Source organism: Botrytis porri, assembly GCF_014898465.1.
Source record: "Botrytis porri strain MUCL 3234 chromosome Unknown BPOR_018, whole genome shotgun sequence".
Taxonomy (NCBI): Eukaryota; Fungi; Ascomycota; class Leotiomycetes; order Helotiales; family Sclerotiniaceae; genus Botrytis; species Botrytis porri.
In genome coordinates this window covers 459474-478436 of record NW_024066092.1, presented here as the reverse complement: position 1 = coordinate 478436, position 18963 = coordinate 459474, and the positions used below count along the sequence as shown (strand labels likewise).

Sequence of the window (18963 nt, the reverse complement as noted above, 5' to 3'; positions counted from 1 at the left end):
AAGACTTGAAAAAGAAAGAAAGATTGATTGAAAGCACCAAGAAAGACCGTGGTTGAGTCGTTAAAACAAGACTGCTCAGTAGCTTTGCGTACACTGTTTTCACTGATAGAGATTGATGCCTCGAGGATTCAACTCGAGGGAAAATTCTGTGGCGATGTTTCAAGAGTTCTGTGAGATAGAGTAGATGGTTCCATCGTATTCGAGAAGTACAGCGTGTATCTCTTGCTCGGGGAATCATCCGAAGCAATATCCAACCATGATAGGCTCTAGCCCATATCTTCCACATCGTCTGCTCATCAATCTCAATCAAGATGGTCATTACCAACTGTGGAATACAACCGTCTTGGTCATCGGATGTTTCGCCCAGCATAAGAGACAAGTTTGCCATCTTGGATTGGAGATTAACGAGTGTTTGAAATCAACGACAGAAGTAGAAATCATGTTGGCCTAGACAGCTTGTCCACGGATGAAGATATACTTTGAACGTTGGTGAAAGTGGAGGATCAAAAGCACAATCAAAGCCAGCAAGCTTGGATTGAGTTTGAGAAGCAAAGCTATAGAAATGTGTTAGATCTTAAGTTTGGTATCTCTCATACAATGTTGTCAATGTATCAATTCATTGTTGGAAGGTGCTTCTCCTCTCATTGAGTTAGTTGCGATGGTCGTCGTTCTTATGATGGTGAATGCACACGGACTTGTGGAATTGATGAGAACACTCTGATTTGGTTCATGCCAGAAGATACGAGATACTCTCGGTGTCTCGTACACGGTAGACTTTTATGTCGACTCGATTGAAGAGTATTCGAGAGGAATCTCCAAAGTTGTCACCGACATCAAATTCTCCATGTTTTCATGAATAGGTACATACCTACTGTCGCTCAATATCAATCTTGCTTACTAATATCTCACCCTCACCCCTATTTAGCGTTCCCTCACTGATAAGATAGCCAGCCAGACGGCCTATTAGCTTCGATATCTGGTGCCCTTTGATTTCTCGGCTCATGACTTCATCATCCTTCGAAATCCCACCACTTCATTCTTTTCTTCTAGGGAGTAGAACGAAACTTTAATCATACCTACCTACCTACTTGAACTTGAGCAAATACCACAGAAGATGTCAATATCCCATAGAATCATGTTACATATTTATTACTTTGCTTCTCTTACATCTATTTATAATAATTTATTTCCAACAGAATCTCCTTGAATATTGAGTTGGGTGAAAGAAAAAGAAAGAGTTTATTGATAGAAATAGAGTGAATTGTATTGTGTCTGTGTGCGCAATTAGAAGGAAACAATCGACGTTGAAATTTGCATTGCTTTGCATTGCTTTGCATTGCCGCAATTATGGTGAATGCTCAGGAGCTTCTGGCTCAAATGGAGGTATGTAATTCTTGAATTCATTCACTATCTCATTCACTTTCGAATTTTCTGTTTCTTTAGTTGTATATAATGTTGACGAACTACACAGATAGAATATTGTCCCCCACTCGACAACAGTACGTTTCGTGCAATCATCGCAGATTACGATCTTTCCAATCAAGAGCAAATTGAGACTGCGCGCATGGTTTTGGATATGATACGGAAGGATGCAGAGTTTGAAGAAGCCACTGGCTTTGATCCTAGTGGAACTTGGGGCGGAACAGACACACATAGAGGGGAAACTTCAGCAGAGCAGAATTCGCAAAATGGCAATAGCAGAAATGACGATGCGAGCTCAAGTAGTAAAAGTGTACCTAGATGGAGTAGTTCTACAGACGAAACATCGAGCCAGAGAACATCTTCACTAGATCTTTTGGAAGGATTGGACTTTCAAAGCAGTGAAGATACTTATAAAGGGACTGAGTTTACGGATTCTCTTGAGGGGATGGATGTGGATAGTCAAGAGAATTTCTTACTTGCGACTTTCAAGACTCTGAAACCTTTTGATGTCAAATATTCACTAAAGAAGTCCAAAGGAAATATTAATTTGGCAATCGAAGATTTGCTCAATCTATCTTTCCTCGAGGAAACAGGATCGAGGAGACGTGGTATTGAAGCTTTCTCTGAAAGTTCCGCGTCACCTAAAACCCGCAAACAAAAAGGAAAGAGAAAGGGTCGAAAGACTGAAGCATCTGAAAGCAGTTCTATTGCAGACGATTCACCCCTTACAGCTGAAGCGAGTAAATGGGAGACGGGTAGAAAAGATGTCGAATTTCTATCTACCAGAACGGGCTTACCGATGCAACAAATTACTTCAATGTACCACAATAATGGAGCATCTGTCAGAGCGACAATCTTATCAATCATTGAAAACTATCCTGCCACCGACATGGAAGAGGAAGACCCAATTATCGAAGTTCAAGCAATGGAACTTGGGGAAGCGTTTCCTTCAATCAAACCATCCCATATACTCATTCTCACTCAAATGACATATCCATATACAGCCAATGCACGTGAATTGGCAAGCGCACTCATATCGACTCCCGTCTCCAAATCAGGTAAACCAAACCTTCAAATCGAAATTCGACATACGCCCCTCGTTATCGACCCCTCACCCACGGTATTATCCGCTTCAAAACAATACTCCTTGAACGCCATCTACCCCACTCATTCCACCTCGTCTAATCCCGGTACACCACTCTCTCCCTCTACAGACGCAAGCCCTCACATCAACGCACGTAACACCGCTTTCCAAAAAGCATCCGCCGCGTATAAAAAATCCAGATCGAATCCCCTCATGGGCGGCGCAGCAGCTTATTACTCCCAACAAGGACGAGATGCCAACGTCCGTGTTAAAGATGCCGAAAGTGCTGCAGCAGATGAATTAGTCATGGGTCAATGCTGGAACGGCGGTATAGATTTGCATGGAGTTGGAGTCCGAGACGCAGTGAGAATTGCACGAGAGAAAGTAATCATGTGGTGGGTTTCAGAGGAACGGAGAAGGCTCGGCGGTGGATACATACGAGCGGGACCTCAAGAAGGATTTAAAATCGTAACGGGCGTGGGAAATCATAGTGAAGGGGGAAAGGGAAAGTTGGGACCTGCGGTAGCGAGAATGTTGATTAAAGAGGGGTGGAAAGTACAGGTTGGGAGCGGTGCGTTGCTTGTTACGGGGGTGGCGAGGAAGTAGAGATATCTTCAGAGATCTCTTTGTTTGGGGGATTATAGAAGCTGGCGTACTCGATGGAGTCGTTTGGTCATTAGGTGATGACAAAAGGCGTTTTCAGCGATTGTTGGGTGGATGGTGGGGTTTGGATGGCTTCTCAGCGGATATGGTTTTGTTTATGAATATCAGCGTTTAAAGTGTCTTACTATTTTGTATATAGATAGATTTTATAAGCGTCATTAGAGTAGATTAACGTACTCAGATTTTGCATGACAGTATACGAGTAATGATTGTGATGTTTGAATCAAGTGAGCACGATGGATATCGGTGAACGCAAATGCTACGCTTCAGGTACTTGTGTATCTGAATACCTATCTATTGTATTTCTCGCTAACGCGTGCTGATGCTGATGCTAATGTATTCGGATTCTACGATCATAATCTCATAATCTCATCTATGCCTCCCCTTTCTCCTTCTCCCCTCTCCCTCCCCCACAATCTACATTTCACGATGCTCCACCCCTTACTTCAAACTACCCACCCCCCCCCTCAAACTCACGCACATCATACTCCTCGGGATATTCCTCCATGACCGTCCTCAACTCCTCCATCTGACTCTTCAATTCGGGCGTCATCTCCTTATACACATCCTCAAACATACTTTTAATCGGGGGTTTCTTTTCCTTCTCCGCCTCGCTCAATTTTTTCAAAACCTCCTTTTTAATATTCGTCCTCGCTTCGCTCTCCTTGGTTTCATCCCACACATTTCTCTTCTCCAAGTATTTCCGCAGCCGCGTAATCGGATTATCTCTGCGTTTCCAATCTTCGACTTCGACGCGCGCGCGGTAGGCAAAGGAATCATCGGATGTGCTGTGGTGCGAAATGCGATAGGACATTGCTTCGATGAGGACGGGGCGGCCGCCATCGGTGAGCGCCAGCTCGCGCGCTTTCTTGGTGACTTGGAGAACGGCCCAGATGTCGTTGCCGTCGACGCGGATGGTGTCGATGCCGTAGCCGGTGCCGCGGCTGGCGATGCCGTCGCCTCGGTATTGTTCGAGGGTGGGGGTCGAGATGGCGTATCCGTTGTTGCGACAGATGAAGATGACGGGACAGGAGCGCGTAGCGGCTATGTTGAGGGCGCCGTGGAAATCTCCTTCTGAGGCGGCTCCTTCGCCAAAATAGCAGGCTACGGCTCGGGGTGGGAGAGAGGGGTTTTGGAGACGTTGGAGTTTCAATGCGTAGGCTGCTCCTGCGGCGTGGGGAATTTGGGTTGCGAGGGGAGAAGAGATGCAGTGCTGAAATTTGTTAGATGTTTATTCTCAATTTCTTCCCTTGTTTTTACGTCAAGATTGGGGCAATATCAGAAGAAAACTCACAATATTCAACTCCTTACTCCCATAATGCACAGGCATATTTCTTCCCTTCCCTTTATCCTTCCTATTCGCAAACAACTGACTCATAAAATCTTCTAATTTATATCCCCTCTGCATAAACACACCTGCCTCTCTATACTGACTAAAAATCACATCATCTTTCTCCAACGCCGCCGCCGAGCCCACACAAGTACCTTCTTCACCCTGACTCGGCATGTAGAAGCTCAATCGACCTTGTCGCTGTGCTTCAACCATTATAACATCCATAATAGATACTTTGAGCATGTTGAGATACATTTCTAGCGCCGCTTCATCGGAGGGGAGAACAGCGGATGGATCGAGGATGTCGCCATCCGGGGACATGGTGCGGTAGGTAGGGATGGCGGTGTAGGTTGAGGGGTGTTCGAAAGAGAGAGAAGAGGTAAATTTACTGTCTACTGCTCCTGGGAAGCGTACTCTATGTTTTTATTAGCAATTGATACGCTGTTTCAATCGATGAAAACTTACCCTGCAGACCCAGGTTTCTGACTTGGTCCCACGGTAGAATGACATCTTGCCGACCATATTCCATGAGTCTTACTTCTCAAGAAAGATGGGGATATTCTTCCCCTCTTACTTCCCCGCAAAAGACGTCCTCCGACTCTTTGTGAATTCATAATCGTTTGCTTATCCGCCTTTAATTTCAATGCGAAATATACCACTTGAACCTCAAAATAACAATCCCAAGCGACAAACTGACCTTTTTGCAAAATCAGTTCTTCAACATCATTCAAGCAATACCATCCGAGCCCTTCTTAAATACCAAACAAAAAGAAACTCCGGCCCAAGAAAGATCACCACAGATACTGGGGACTCCAACCATGCTAAAACACTGGAGACCAAGGCTGAAATCTGGGGTAATGCCGTCGATAACCGATCCACTCCTATCCCTTGTTCTCCTAGCTCAAGTCTTCACCAACCCACCAGCCGCAGAAAAAACTTGGCAAGGCTGACGAGGCGAGAAATTTATCGGGGTTTGGGAAAGAACTTGGGAATTTCGGATTCCCATTGTTTCATTATCGACGTATAATTCTCGCCCCTCCCACGGAATTATAGTCGATTAATACAAAATGGCTTGCAGATCAGCACTCAGGCCTTTAATTAGGTCTGCAAGAACCCAATTCGCTTCGAGATGTTTTTCTACTTCGAGTCCGACACGTCAAGCCGATTCATCCTCGACACAAACATCGTCTGCCGGTGCATCGAATAGCAATAATGGACGAACCACACATTTTGGATTCAAGACTGTGCCGGAGGCGGAGAAGGAAGCTAGAGGTGTGTTCAATGGCTTGAATAGTCAAAAATGAAGCGATTAGATACATGAACAAAAGCTAATCCGTATATCGTGATGAATAGTCGCGGGCGTCTTCAGTAATGTGGCAGCCTCGTACGATACCATGAATGATTTTATGTCATTGGGGATTCATAGATTATGGAAGTATGTTTATTCTTTTTTACATTCGCTTTCGCAATCTAGATAGTCTTTCACCTTATACACATCCGTTCCGCCTACTGACCCTAACCCAGGGACCACTTCGTGCGCTCCATAAACCCCGGTTTCACCCCTCCCACCTCCACCTCTTCCTCCACCCCCCCTCCAGGCTGGAAAATGCTCGACATAGCCGGCGGCACCGGCGACATCGCCTTCCGGCTCCTCGACCACGCAACCAATATCAACCAATCCCCCTCCTCCAGCATAACCATCTCCGACATCAACCCAGAGATGCTAGCCGAAGGACGCAAACGCTCGCTGCAAACCTCCTACGCCCATTCCCCACGTCTCAATTTCCTCCTCGCAAACGCCGAGTCTCTCCCCATGGTCCCTTCCAATTCCCTCGATCTCTACACCGTCGCCTTCGGAATCCGCAATTTCACAAATAAAGCCGCGGCGTTGCGGGAAGCGCATCGGGTCTTGAAACCCGGTGGACTCTTCGCGTGTTTAGAATTCTCGGATGTGACCAATCCGTTATTCAATGCGATTTATAAACAATGGAGTTTCTTAGCCATACCATTGATAGGTCAATTGGTGGCGGGAGATAGAGATAGTTATCAATACTTGGTAGAGAGTATCGAGAAGTTCCCTAAACAGGAGGAATTCAGAGATATGATTAAGGAAGCTGGATTTGTGGTTCCTGGAAAGGGATGGGAGGATTTGACAGGCGGAATTGCAGCAATCCATAAGGGTATCAAACCTCTAGAGAAGTAGACAAGGGGGATTGTCCCATTTGCTAAGCATCCGCTTTGATATCACGTTGTCTCTATGAGCTTGAATCATTCCGACTCTCAAGTAAATCACGTTAGAAGATCTGTAAAACTCCACCATGTAAAATGCATATACACATTATTGTACGATACCATAAGCTCCAAATATCACGATGAAAAATCTCAAACACATTTACTAGAATTTAATTGATGTTTTCTATGCATCTGCAATCATTTGACAACCAACCCCTTTCTGACACCTCGCAACCACCAACCTTTCAATTCTCTCATGTTTTCCCCTGCGGAAATTTGAGGCAAAGACTAGAATACATGTGCAGCGCTATTCATAGATTCGTTCCGAATATCTCATTCCATAATGAGATCCATGATATGATGCGACTCAAAGCTACCTGTATCAAATATACAGATGCGAAGGAAATGGAACGAGCTAGTAGCCATCATCGCCTGCACACAAATAAAGGTAGGAACCGTGAAGTATGAGCAAATGTTTATAACTCCACTCCGGTACCTTAAAATATTTTTATGAGGACGAAAGAAAGCCGAAATACTAATATGGCTGAGCCTCTGTCAAGATAGATATCTTCTGTTCACAATAAGTGACCATTTAGAAGATGTACTGTACGAGAAATATGACTTTTGGTGCAAGAAAGCAAGGAAAACTGGTGATGTATGACGTCGAATATTATCGTTGATCAAGAATCGCCTCCTGCTGGTGTAGCTGAAGCTAGAGCAGGAGATGCTCCACCTTCCTTGTTGAAGCCTCCTCGTCCGCCACGCCCACCTCTACCTCTATCATTTCCTCTTCCACGGCTAGCTCCACCACGACCGCCTCGACCGCCTCGTCCACCTTCGCTGTCGCTAGCACCCCCGCTTCCGTAACCACCTCGGGGAGCACTGCTGTTTCCACCTCTGCTGCTGCCCCAACTGCCTGCGCCTCCACGGCTTGAAGAGTAAGACTTGTTATTATCCCTAGCCTGGAATAACTTCACCAAAGGTCTTGAGCGATCCTCACTGCTACGTTGTGTGACCTCTGCAGGTAGACGACCTAGAGCATCATCTCTCTCCTGCGTTGTCTTGAAAACGGCAACCTTGTTGGATGCACCCCATTTATCGACTCTAATAATCTTTGCCTTGTCATCGTCGTAGAACAAATCGCGGACATGATCTTCTGAGTTTACATTCATAACGAAGAGACCAATGATTTGTTCGGCAGAAGGCTTGGCTGCTGGGGACGAGCTGTCTGTACCATTCGTAGTCGCGGGAGTCTTCTCGTCCTCTTTGGCAGATGGTAGGTTAACAACGTTGCTTTGAGCTGGTTGTGGTGTGGCAGGCTTTGCTTGGAATGATGGAGCTGGTGACTCTGAGGTACGTTCAGGACCAGCTGGTGGAGCTCTTGTTTGTTGTTGAGCTTGTCCTCGTTGACCGAAAGGTTGCGCTGGAGGTTGTGCGGCAGGTGAACGCTGAGCTGGCCCAGTAGGTGGTGCAGAGGATACAAGGTTTTGGCTTGATCCAGGTGTTCCAGAGCCGGTCGCAGGTGCTTGTGCTTGTTGCTGTTGGTGACCTGGGTGTTGCTTTGCACCTCGATGAGCGAAGTTGAATCCCTGAGCTCGCATTTCGGTACCGATGCGCCCATCTTGAACTTCCAAAACCAACCATCCAAAGGCAGCATCAGCTAGGTTAAAGTTCCACATGTTTTTGAAAGCACTTTCGTCAACTTGACCCAAAGTAGCGGCATTGGAACCACCAACGGGGCCGCCGAATGGGTTACCTCCATGTGCGGTGCTTGGCATCTTCTCTACAATACCAAGGGCGTTGTTAAGAAGATTTTGTTGAGCTTCGTTTTGAGAAATGGCCGGTTGAACTTCGCTCTTGACCGTCTCCCATACGTCATTAAAGGAAGCTTTGGATGCTGCGAGCTTACCCCGGTAATGATCCAAGGTAGGGTTGACACTGAATTCGTTGTAGGAGCTTCCATATCTGAAATGTAGTCCTGCAGATATCGAGAAGTCGGCTTTGAGGGTAACTGAGAGCTGGTTCAAAATACCCTCGCGAGCTGGTGACGCATGGGTAATAAATACGCGGGTTTCGGTAGGATCGTATACACGATTGGCGGTATCTACCAACTCTCCCATTTGAAGTAGTGTAGTCCACATGGTTCCTTGCCCACCAGCAATTGTGGTTCTACCCTCGCCATTGTCGAAAAGTTTGTGCATGACAACTGCGCCACCAAGTCCGAGAAGTCTTAACTTAACGCCTCCAATTTCCAAAAGCATTGAGCGTGCCTCATCAATGATGTGAAGTTTGTCAACCTTGTATTCGCCCGATCTGAATTTCTCGAGGACTCGCACATCTTCACATGCACCCCAGACAGTGTAGACTGGTACATCAAGCTTCAGGCTGCCATTTAAGAACTGTGGTAACTCGGAAAGTGGAAGGTCGCCAGGACTGAATCTCGATTTTACTGGGCCGCCCGGTGCTGCGATTGCCTTTTTCGTAGCTTCTGTGATCAGGGGAGAGTATTGAGCGACATGTTTGAGGGTTCTATTGAATTTTGTTAGTGGGTGACTTGAGGTGCTGAGCTTGATGCTGAGCTCACTTTTCTGCAATGCGATCGAGAGAGGTGTCATCATAGAAACCGAAATCTCCTGTATGAATAATGTGATCTGCGCGTGCTTGCTTTGCGAGTTCATTGAGTGATCTTAAATTTCCTTCCAAGTTGTCAGCGTTTCCTGAAAAGTCAAATCTTCAGGTCAAGCTCACCTCGTACGTCTGCCACACACAAAACTCTCACACCTCCAGTTTGTATGATTCTACCGTTGTTTGGGAGTAAAGGGGTAGCTCCAGGTGGGATACCAGTATGACCTGCTACAGCACCATTTGGCATATAAGCTTGGTTATAGCTAGGTTGTTGGGGAGGGAGTCGTTGCTGAAACATTGGATCTGTTAGCTTGGGATGTACTGGAAACTTCTGAAAAACGGAAGAGTAAGTGGGTCGTCTCCCGACAACGAAAGAGCTTGCTAGAGCCATTCTCGATTGAATGAGACAGTAGAGGAGTAGCGGAAGTTGAACAGAGATTGTCTGATTGAAGATTATGTTTGAAATGGTAAAATGGGTATTCCACTTACAGAATTGGCCATAATTCACAAGATCGTGGTGATTCACAGTTAGATAAGGAAGGCGTAAAGAGGTGAATTATTCTATGCGCTTTCTTCGTCGAAACAAGTAGGTACGATGGAGGAGATTAATTAAAGGAAGTAAAGGAAGGTGGTATGTAGTAAGGTTTTTGGTTGAGGAGGAAGTACCTTTTTTGATGGTTGAAGTTGAGTGAATCTCTTTCGCACGGCTTACAACCAAATTGGAAACCTAAGGACGACAACATCCCTGCAACCTTCAGCTTGATTTGGTAGCCCACACTTCTCTGTCATCAAACAAACCTCACTTCAAACGTCACTTCAGACCTCACTTCAGACCTCACTTCAGACCTCACTTCAGACCTCACTTCCAAAAGTTGATTTACCGTTTATAACTGAATGCAAGTAAGTTTATACGGTGATTTGTTACGATTATTAAACTCGAAATTACTCCTTGATACCCAAGTAGGTATTATTACAAGACTGTTTATTACATCCGTTTACATACACTTCTCCGTATACCATTTCAAATCATTTCCATGTCCTTGTGGCAGCTAGACAGTGAGATTGCAAGAGTGAGCAGGAGCTGAACGACCCCCTTCAATGTCTTCAGTGCCATTCCTGTGTGCCATTTGTTCCTATGTACTACCACCAAACAGTATCCAGAACACTTGGCTAAACATGATATATAAGAGTGAGCTGCCTAAACCTTTCAACATACCATGGGTAATCACTAGCATCACGTGAGTAAGTGTATCATACCTTGGTAATTGCAAGTGCAAGTGAAAGCAAGTATTTTTTAAACACAGAGGAATTGAATACCGTTGGGATAGAGGTGAATGGACTTATATATGACTTTCAACTAGTCGGGTAGGTAGATCTTTCACCCCTCTTACTTACCCTTTTCCGTTAGTTTTATCCACTCCAGACACCTGGTCTCTATTCTGTATTCTGCATTGCTGTATTATCTGGCAATCGGATGCTCACCAATTTTGAGTTTGTAAGATCTTACTTGCTTTGCTGCATATGTATCGTTCGTTCACCTGTCTAATCCAGGAAATCCAAAACAAAATGTGTGGCGCAAAGGAGATCATGGGAAGCATTATTCAGAACATCTCCCCCTCTTTCGTGCTTTCTCTGCAATCAATTAAGGTAGGAATATGTACTTTGATTCGTTTCTTCATTCTTGTCACCTACCTAAATGTGCTCTTTTTAATCTCTACGGCCCCGTAGAGGAAAGTTTCGTGCCAAGATCGATTACTAAACTTCTGTCGATCAAGAAACACACACTGCCTAGTGCTTCGTTAAACCGGTATTCGCCAAAAGAAGTTTCGAAAATATTGAAAGGACCAACAGACTGGTACTTCTATATTGAAGATAACTTCCACTCCAAAATGTCTGCAAAGATGCCTGGGAAGTTGAATAAGTAAGTGTCCCTTCTTTATCTTTGAATACTCGCTGATCGAGTATAGACTTCTTAGCTATGCCATGATTCATGTCCACGTTGGACATGACCTCAAGGATTTCGGTGTCCACAAAGACCTTGTCTGTCATCATTCACCATACTTTAAAGCTGCTTTGAACTCGGGATTTGAGGAGGCTACAACTGGAATTATAAAATTTCCGGAAGTCAAAGTGGAAGTTTTCGAATTATTCTATCATTGGCTGTATACTCAGGACTTGCATTTGCCTTTGTGGGACTCAACCACATCGAGTTCTGAGGTTCGTATCACAAGGGACTTGGGAGAGGATCACAGCGTGTGTGCTTTTTGCAACCAGGAAGATACATTTTCAGTTGATAGCGCCTATGATAGCGACGCGGACAGCTGGCTTAGAATTACGCATAATGATACTTGCCGTTTGCATTTGTTTTGTAAAAAGCAACTGAAACTGCTTTCAAAGCTCTACGTTTTTGCCGACATGACACAGGTTCCCGTACTCCAGAACTCTTGTATCGAAAAGTTTCATGAAATGGTAAACTTGGGAAGGCGTGTTCCTGTCGAACTCATAGAATATATTTGGGGGAACACAATGGAACATGACAAACTTCGCAAACTCATAATCGACATGATGGTATGGGAAACGGCTCCAGAATTCAGCCTCTTTGTAGCCCATCCCATACCGACTCTCGTTCTGGGCGAAGTTCACTCCACCATGAGAAGAAACTTTAGAGCTGCTGTTCATGGAACTGGGGGTGCATTAAGCAATCCTTTGTGGAACATCGAAAAATACTTTATAAACGTCGATACGGAGGCAGATAATGGCTATCGAGGCATGTCAGCTGGATTTTGATTTGCAGCAGTGCATTCGATGGCCCGAACCATATCCTTGGTCTTTTAGTATCTCGGAATTCTTCCACAAGATCGAAAGCTCTATAATTCCACCGAGTTGAAGAAATACAGGTCAGATCATGGCTACATTATTCTGCAATATACCATCCAATCTCATGATTTGTGGTTACCATTGATTACAAGCACAGCTTAATCGACGCGCAAGTTAGTAGACGGGGATTTGGCAAAGCTCAAAATCAGAATCACTAGGTATCATTGCGGGTCGTCTCAAGGCAATCGTTGGACTTCTTACACAAATTCTTTTTTATAATTAGTTTTCTCATTCAAGGTTCTCGATTAAATACGGTTATTTATCCATGATATGTATCATCTCAACATGTGCCTCTCACCATGCCTTCCCAATACACAACTTTCCTTCTCAGTTTAACGTCACACCTTATCCATCCCCATCCACATCCACATCCTTAAATCAATGTCTACAACTTGAGTGCCGCTAATATCAACTCATTTCAATGCAACCATACAAGCATCAGTCAAATCACTACTTCATGTGCGACTACAGTGTTCTTGTTTACAACATTAGAATAGAAAGTTTTGCTTTATTTACACCAGACTCTGCACAGAATAGTGGCAAGCCTCGAGAGCTTGTCTCGAAACTCGTAAAATCGAGTGCTTTCCTATAATGGAGTCAAAAACTGTGTCTCATCGCTTTTTGTAACTTCTATAGTATCATCAAGAGCGCACCCTGCACATTTTTTGAACCTACTTCATACAAATCTCTTAGGCTTTTACGTTTCCGGGCAACTCGCATAATATCACGCGCACTTGCTTCCTCTGAGATTCTGGACGTGTACAAAAGATAAACCTATGCGGTACCGAGGGACAAGCAATTCTTTACTTGTTTCTGGAAGATATGGCTTTTGAGGAAAATGCACCCTTTGTCGTCTGTTGATGAATCTTTGGGAATTGTGCTTCGAAATATGAATGTAAGCACATATTCTGGCCACCAAGAAAGCGTATTTAATCAATTATCTTCGTTGAGTCTAGCTGATCTCAAAGATTTAGTCCTAAGCCACTGCGCAATTTTTGCAACAGTGTGAAGACACAGATTTCCTCTGCTAAAACCTCGATATTATGATTTTTCCCCAGACCTCCAAAACATGCCTATTCCTCACAGGTTTGCAAACCCTCACCATTGATCTGTTCGAATCCACGCCAATATACGAACCCTTACACTCTGTGAGAAGCTACTGGGCACCTCTCGATTCTCTGCTCTGTTTCGAGCAAGTCATGTCTCGAGATGTGATTCTTCCAGGCACATGCGCACATAAACTATTATGGGAGTGCCATCTTTGAGGCCGAGAGTGATCTGAAACAAGTGATACTGAAGCAACTACTATCTTCGTTTCCGTTTTTACTCAGGCCAGGCTTTTGATACTTCAATCAAAACTTATCTTGGACTTCCTATAATTATTACAGCAACAACTCACTCTAATCCACCCATTCAAGACAGGTAAAATTAAATCTAAGATGGAAGGAGACAAATCCACCAGAATGATCATCAAGTAAGTCTCTTTCTCAACTTCTCCTCTTTTTACATGATGCACGCTGGTCGTGTTGCCACTAACACAATATCAAGACAAATTTAACAAGTTTTCAGATCCATTGGACGCGAGGTCGTGCATGCCAAAGTCGGAAAAGACCTACAAGATTTCGGTGTACACAAAAGCCTAATATGCCACTGCTCCCCATTTTTTAAGGCTGCATTTAATTCTGGCTTCGAAGAAACGATCACTGGCATCATCAAACTTGCAGATGTCGATGTTGGAGTTTTCGAGCTGTTTTTTCGATGGCTATACACGCAACAAATCGGCGAGCCGGAACAAGATGCAGTTAGATTCGCTCTCTCGGATGATGAGTCAAAATCGGGCCACGCCTATGAACTTCATGTTAGCACTCTGTTGCGACTCTACATCTTTGCGGATATGATCAAAGTACCGACTCTCAAAAATGACTGCATCGAGAAGCTCTCTCGTATGAGCTCTTTCCAAAAGGAATACCTAACTGAGTCCGAAAATGTTCAATATGTTTGGGAGCATACAATAGAGGGGGATTTGATCCGCAAGCTTTTTATCGATACGATCATTTGGGACTTGGGGATAACATCATTCCACAAGACTCTGGATAAACTTCCTGAGAAAGTAAAGTTTGCCATTATTCTCGCCATGAGAAGAGTTATTGATAATGCTCGCGCGGAGATAAAAGAGATGGGAAAAAGCAGAAGAAAATCCAAGACTCTCGCATCTTTAGATAGTCCTTTGGAAGATCCAACAAATTATTATGAGAAAGTCAGTGAAGAAGATAACAAAGATAGAGATGATTCATCTAGATCGAGGGCAGAGGTCTCCGAGAAAATGTATGAGGTTGAGGAAATTTTGGACTCTAGATGGGTGAATGGCTTAGTCTGTTATAAGGCTAAATGGGTTGGACACAAGCAAGATGATCAATATTTTCCGGCCGAGAACTTTAGAGGTGCTCAGGAACTTGTCAAGGAATTTCATAGGAAGTACCCACACAAGCCTCATCCAAGAATGATATACCACTAGTTCTATTCTCCTTTTCTTGTGTGGGGTTGAGAGTTCGACACCCATGGAGTTTCCTATGTCCGGCTTGCAGGGGGGCAGCCAAAGGTATTCTAGTTCTGATATCGATTACTTAACTCAAATAGTTTTGAATGTTCAACGCGCTTCAGGCATTGAAGGCTTATTTAGAGTCTATCAGTTCGGACTATGGGGCACCTGGACTGTTGTGCCACATTATGTATAAAAGTGCTTGCATATCTACGTAGTCAATAATCAGTGGATAGCTTGTGGAAGATATCTCCCATTCTTAAGATCTAACTGATCTTTACAGACATCTTTTCTTCTTTCTCCTAACACTTCGAAGAACAATTCTCTGAACAACGCATCACTTGCACAGGGATTCTAGCTGAAGAAATTTTCGTTTATGGTTTATCAAACTCCCATCATATCGTTCAACTACCTTAAGGTTATGGCAGTGCATCACTATCTATCTAATCGCTCTAACGTGACTGGTTCTGCTGCCTATCAATCTTTACACAATCCCGCATCCGAAGCTACAGTCATCAGATCACTCCTAAACGACGTATGAGCATACAAAACCAAATTCGGATCATAAGACAATTTCACCTCCAATGATTGATCATAATTTGCACCATAATAATCCTCCTTTCATGTCGGATTATCAAAGGTTGCCTCATTCATATATGCTCGTCACCAGGTGTCAGGACTTTAAATTGTTCTTGAAATGCATCCACGCGCGCTTAGATCTGCTGTATTATCTCTCTTGAAGCTGTGGCATCGATGCCGACGTCAATATTTAGCCAATAGAGAGAATCGCGCCATGTAGAAAGAACAGCATTAGAGCCTACATCGTTTCCAACGCGAGAATGTGTGAAGTTAGCTGCTATTCCGCTGATTCGCAAAGACGTTGCGGGAATCCCGGTCGTACTGATGATGTCTTGGAAAACGGAAATTAGGTTAGTGACATTATTCTGAACCGTCGAGCAGGGAATTAGACGTCCTTCGATAATATCATTTGTCTTATAAGGTCCATAGGGGAGACTTCACGTAGCTCAAAGAGCTACAATTCAGGATCTTCCTAATTGAAGATATACAGAGTTTTCACATCGAGCTAGCCCAATCGGGTTCTAGCTCTACTACGCACCAGCGTAGACGCCTGTTTCGGTTCCATTCGGCAGAACCGATTAGTTACGTGATCGACACCGTGATAAGTAATAGCAAGCTCAAAATTCATATTTATATATTAAAAATTCGAATTTCTGCATCTAAATATATATATAATACATATATTCTATTTACTTTTGTTTCTACAGATTTAATATTAAAATCGATATATAAATAAGAAAATGAAATACAAAAATCCATCTTTTTCAGAATAGGAAAATTCGATAGGTTTTAATCGGAATTGATATCCAAACGAGCCCTAAGTCTTGCCGCCATATTTATGATGTTTCGTTTCTCCCTACCAGACTCTAACCGTCACCGCTTCTACAAAAGATTCTATAAGCTCTGTTATCCATCGTGTGAGCAAGTGTCAGCCCTACGGATAGGGGCGTTGTTAGATCGCGTATAGAGTTCGACTCGAAGGATCAGATAACGATCCATATTCCATAATTCTCAGTCCTCTTTCGCACCGATAACGATTACAAGGTGAAAGTATCGTGCTATTCGCAATCGATGTCGGCAAAATCCCGCTGAAGGTTTACGTGTAAGAGGATATCGTGAAGAGCTAGTCGATCGGGTATCAAATCCTTCCTCCTAAAACTTTGTGCCAGAAAGGTTTAATGAAATCGTGGCACTGTGCATTTGACATACCTGCAGTGCTTAGACTCCGCAGAAGGTGACAAAGTAATTTCGATAGCCAATCCCGTCAGGTACGCATGATGCAAGGTGAGCATAAACGCGGCTAATTGTTTACTCTGCATGACTAGCCGATTCGCTTACCCCACAATCATTCCCAGGTAATTCCTAACTAACGTTACCGAGCGTCTATATGCAACTTGCTGACCTAGCATGAAGCTTATCCCGACGATTCGTACCTGACTTTCCCGTTACAATATGACCTACTTCATGGTGTATGTCATCATGGTTTTTGCCATCATGGTTTTTGCCATCACTTGCTTGAAGTGAATCGGTAACATTATATACATGCGGAAATCAAGCACTCGAGACGATGGCATCAGTAATCCAGAGTATGCAGAGTAATACCATACATTTCTTATTCCATTGCATTTGCAACGCTTAATTGAAAGCGGTCACAGGGAGTTTTCAACGATATATAGATGCTTCTCTGACCTTTTGAATTGTGATTTGACATCAAAAATCAGATCAACAATCGCTTCTTTTCACGACTTAGCCTCGTGCATAAACTCCAATCCAATACTAAGTCATCATGGCACCAACTATCGTTCTCAATTCCGATACCAACAAAGGCATTGGCGAGGAAATTCTCGAACTTTATCTTTCTAAGCCCAACCACACTGTTGTTGCCGCAAACCGCGATCCAAACCATCCTTCCTCCAAAGCCCTCGCCGATTTGCCAACGGCTGAAGGCTCGTCCCTTGTCCTGGTCAAAGTTGATGCTACTATCTCCACAGATGCACTCGAGGCTGGGAAGCAATTGGAATCTCAGGGTATTGATCATATTGATATTGTCATTGCGAATGCCGGCGTTTGCTACGTTTGGCTTAGGGTTTCGGAAGTAAAGGCCGACGATATCCAAGGACATTTTGTTTCATACGTACACGGTTTTATGTGGCTGTACCAAGCTAGACTTCCTCTTTTGAAGAAGTCCAAATTCGGAAAGTTTGTCACCATTTGTTCTTCCGCAGGATATCTCATGGTAAGTCCGGTCCCAAATATCAGTTCACCATCGTAATTTTTGGCTAACAATCTTCTATGTAGTAATCGATCCTCTCCTCAACAACATCTATGAGTAACTAAAATGCATAGTATGTATTGACATTTTACAGGAACCAATTAGACATGCCAAATTCGGCCTACGCGCCTTCTAAAGTTGCCGTACATTGGCTTACAAAAGCTATCCATCGTGAAGAGCCAACTCTTATAGCTTTCCCTATTGATCCCGGGTAATTTCCAACTTATGATTCTTGTAGTGGAGCATTATCTTTTGTCTTCAAATCCCGCTAACATGCTATCTAGATGGGTCCAAACCGACCTGGGAAATATCGGTGCTAACCACTTCGGCTTTGACGCAACTCCCCTAGGAGTCGCAGAATGTGCTGCTGGGTTAGACCAGGTGATAGCTAAGAGCACAAGAAAAACCTACGGAGGAAAGTTGTACAAGTGGGATGGCGAGATTCTTCCTTGGTAGAGGTAGTCTTCTAGGAGCCACTCATTAGATATATCACATTAGGCTTAGAATTAAAAATGTATATTTCGAACAAATCCAATCTCATATTGAAACTCTATCAGACAACTCTTAATTATATCATAAAAACCATGTACTAAAATATATTTACTTACTATCAATTTATCAACAAATAATACATAGTACTCTTTAATCTTGAATCTATAAACGAAAATAAATCTTCGACTAGTAATCTTATTGTTTTTAAGTATATATTCAAGAATAATAATTAGATTCCATAGTTTAGAATTAATCTTTATAACCTACTTAATCACTTTTATTATTCGTATCTTGATATATTATACCCTTAATTTCTAATAAATATTAGAATTCTTTTTAGAATTCTTTTTCAAAATTGTAAAGAATTACAATAAATAAATAATAAGCTTACTTCTCGTTTTTAAACTCAAGGAATTATAAATCTTTAAATTATATGTTGATATATCTCTTAAAATAAGAAAACAATATCTTAATTTTACTCATATAAGTACAATCCGATATATTTACATATATAAATATTATTATAGAAACTTTAACTAAAAAGCTTTTTTAATTTCATTAATAAAAATAGAAATTTAGAGGAATATAAATCGCTTCATACTTATGATATAAACTCTTTAACAATAATCGATATTAGAATATGAGGTTTGAGAAAAATATGTACAGATGTTCTAGTTTTTGATATTATAGGTAATGCTCCATTGAGAGGATTTGGAGAATTGATGACAAGTAAGAGTTTGTACTACAAGCTCCTGGAATTCCTGCTTTGAAAGGAGATCAATTCGGGTATCTGCAGAGGGCATGAATTAAATTTTAAGGATACTTATATCTCGATTTCTAATCAA

At 43.0% G+C, this 18963-nt stretch overlaps 8 protein-coding genes across 8 annotated transcripts; 5 read left to right on the top strand and 3 right to left on the bottom strand.

Moving 5' to 3' along the window:
• Positions 1-1347: 1347 nt before the first annotated feature.
• On the top strand, positions 1348-3112 carry EAF01_010896 (uncharacterized protein; the record flags this gene model as incomplete). Its single annotated transcript, XM_038919153.1, has 2 exons — positions 1348-1383; positions 1472-3112. The coding sequence occupies 2 exons, from the start codon at positions 1348-1350 to the stop codon at positions 3110-3112; spliced, it is 1677 nt and encodes a 558-aa protein (XP_038765436.1).
• A 508-nt stretch (positions 3113-3620) lies between these two features.
• EAF01_010895 (uncharacterized protein) lies at positions 3621-5273 on the bottom strand (the record flags this gene model as incomplete). The annotated part of the gene is made up of 3 exons (XM_038919152.1): positions 4968-5273; positions 4464-4917; positions 3621-4382 (listed from the first exon to the last, which is right to left on the bottom strand). The coding sequence occupies exons 1-3, from the start codon at positions 5114-5116 to the stop codon at positions 3621-3623; spliced, it is 1365 nt and encodes a 454-aa protein (XP_038765435.1). The 5' UTR covers positions 5117-5273.
• A 296-nt stretch (positions 5274-5569) lies between these two features.
• EAF01_010894 (uncharacterized protein) lies at positions 5570-6705 on the top strand (the record flags this gene model as incomplete). Its single annotated transcript, XM_038919151.1, has 3 exons — positions 5570-5774; positions 5856-5937; positions 6027-6705. The coding sequence occupies 3 exons, from the start codon at positions 5570-5572 to the stop codon at positions 6703-6705; spliced, it is 966 nt and encodes a 321-aa protein (XP_038765434.1).
• Positions 6706-7414: 709 nt separating this feature from the next.
• Positions 7415-9860, bottom strand: EAF01_010893 (uncharacterized protein; the record flags this gene model as incomplete). The annotated part of the gene is made up of 4 exons (XM_038919150.1): positions 7415-9263; positions 9319-9430; positions 9483-9648; positions 9849-9860. 4 exons carry the CDS (start codon positions 9858-9860, stop codon positions 7415-7417), a joined length of 2139 nt encoding a protein of 712 aa, XP_038765433.1.
• Positions 9861-11248: 1388 nt separating this feature from the next.
• Positions 11249-12146, top strand: EAF01_010892 (uncharacterized protein; the record flags this gene model as incomplete). Its single annotated transcript, XM_038919149.1, has 2 exons — positions 11249-11280; positions 11327-12146. The coding sequence occupies 2 exons, from the start codon at positions 11249-11251 to the stop codon at positions 12144-12146; spliced, it is 852 nt and encodes a 283-aa protein (XP_038765432.1).
• A 1553-nt stretch (positions 12147-13699) lies between these two features.
• Positions 13700-14751, top strand: EAF01_010891 (uncharacterized protein; the record flags this gene model as incomplete). Its single annotated transcript, XM_038919148.1, has 2 exons — positions 13700-13710; positions 13806-14751. The coding sequence occupies 2 exons, from the start codon at positions 13700-13702 to the stop codon at positions 14749-14751; spliced, it is 957 nt and encodes a 318-aa protein (XP_038765431.1).
• Positions 14752-16412: 1661 nt separating this feature from the next.
• Positions 16413-16673, bottom strand: EAF01_010890 (uncharacterized protein; the record flags this gene model as incomplete). The annotated part of the gene is made up of 2 exons (XM_038919147.1): positions 16413-16506; positions 16564-16673. The coding sequence occupies 2 exons, from the start codon at positions 16671-16673 to the stop codon at positions 16413-16415; spliced, it is 204 nt and encodes a 67-aa protein (XP_038765430.1).
• A 467-nt stretch (positions 16674-17140) lies between these two features.
• EAF01_010889 (uncharacterized protein) lies at positions 17141-18082 on the top strand (the record flags this gene model as incomplete). The annotated part of the gene is made up of 3 exons (XM_038919146.1): positions 17141-17622; positions 17721-17837; positions 17911-18082. The coding sequence occupies 3 exons, from the start codon at positions 17141-17143 to the stop codon at positions 18080-18082; spliced, it is 771 nt and encodes a 256-aa protein (XP_038765429.1).
• Between the last annotated feature and the right edge of the window lie 881 nt (positions 18083-18963).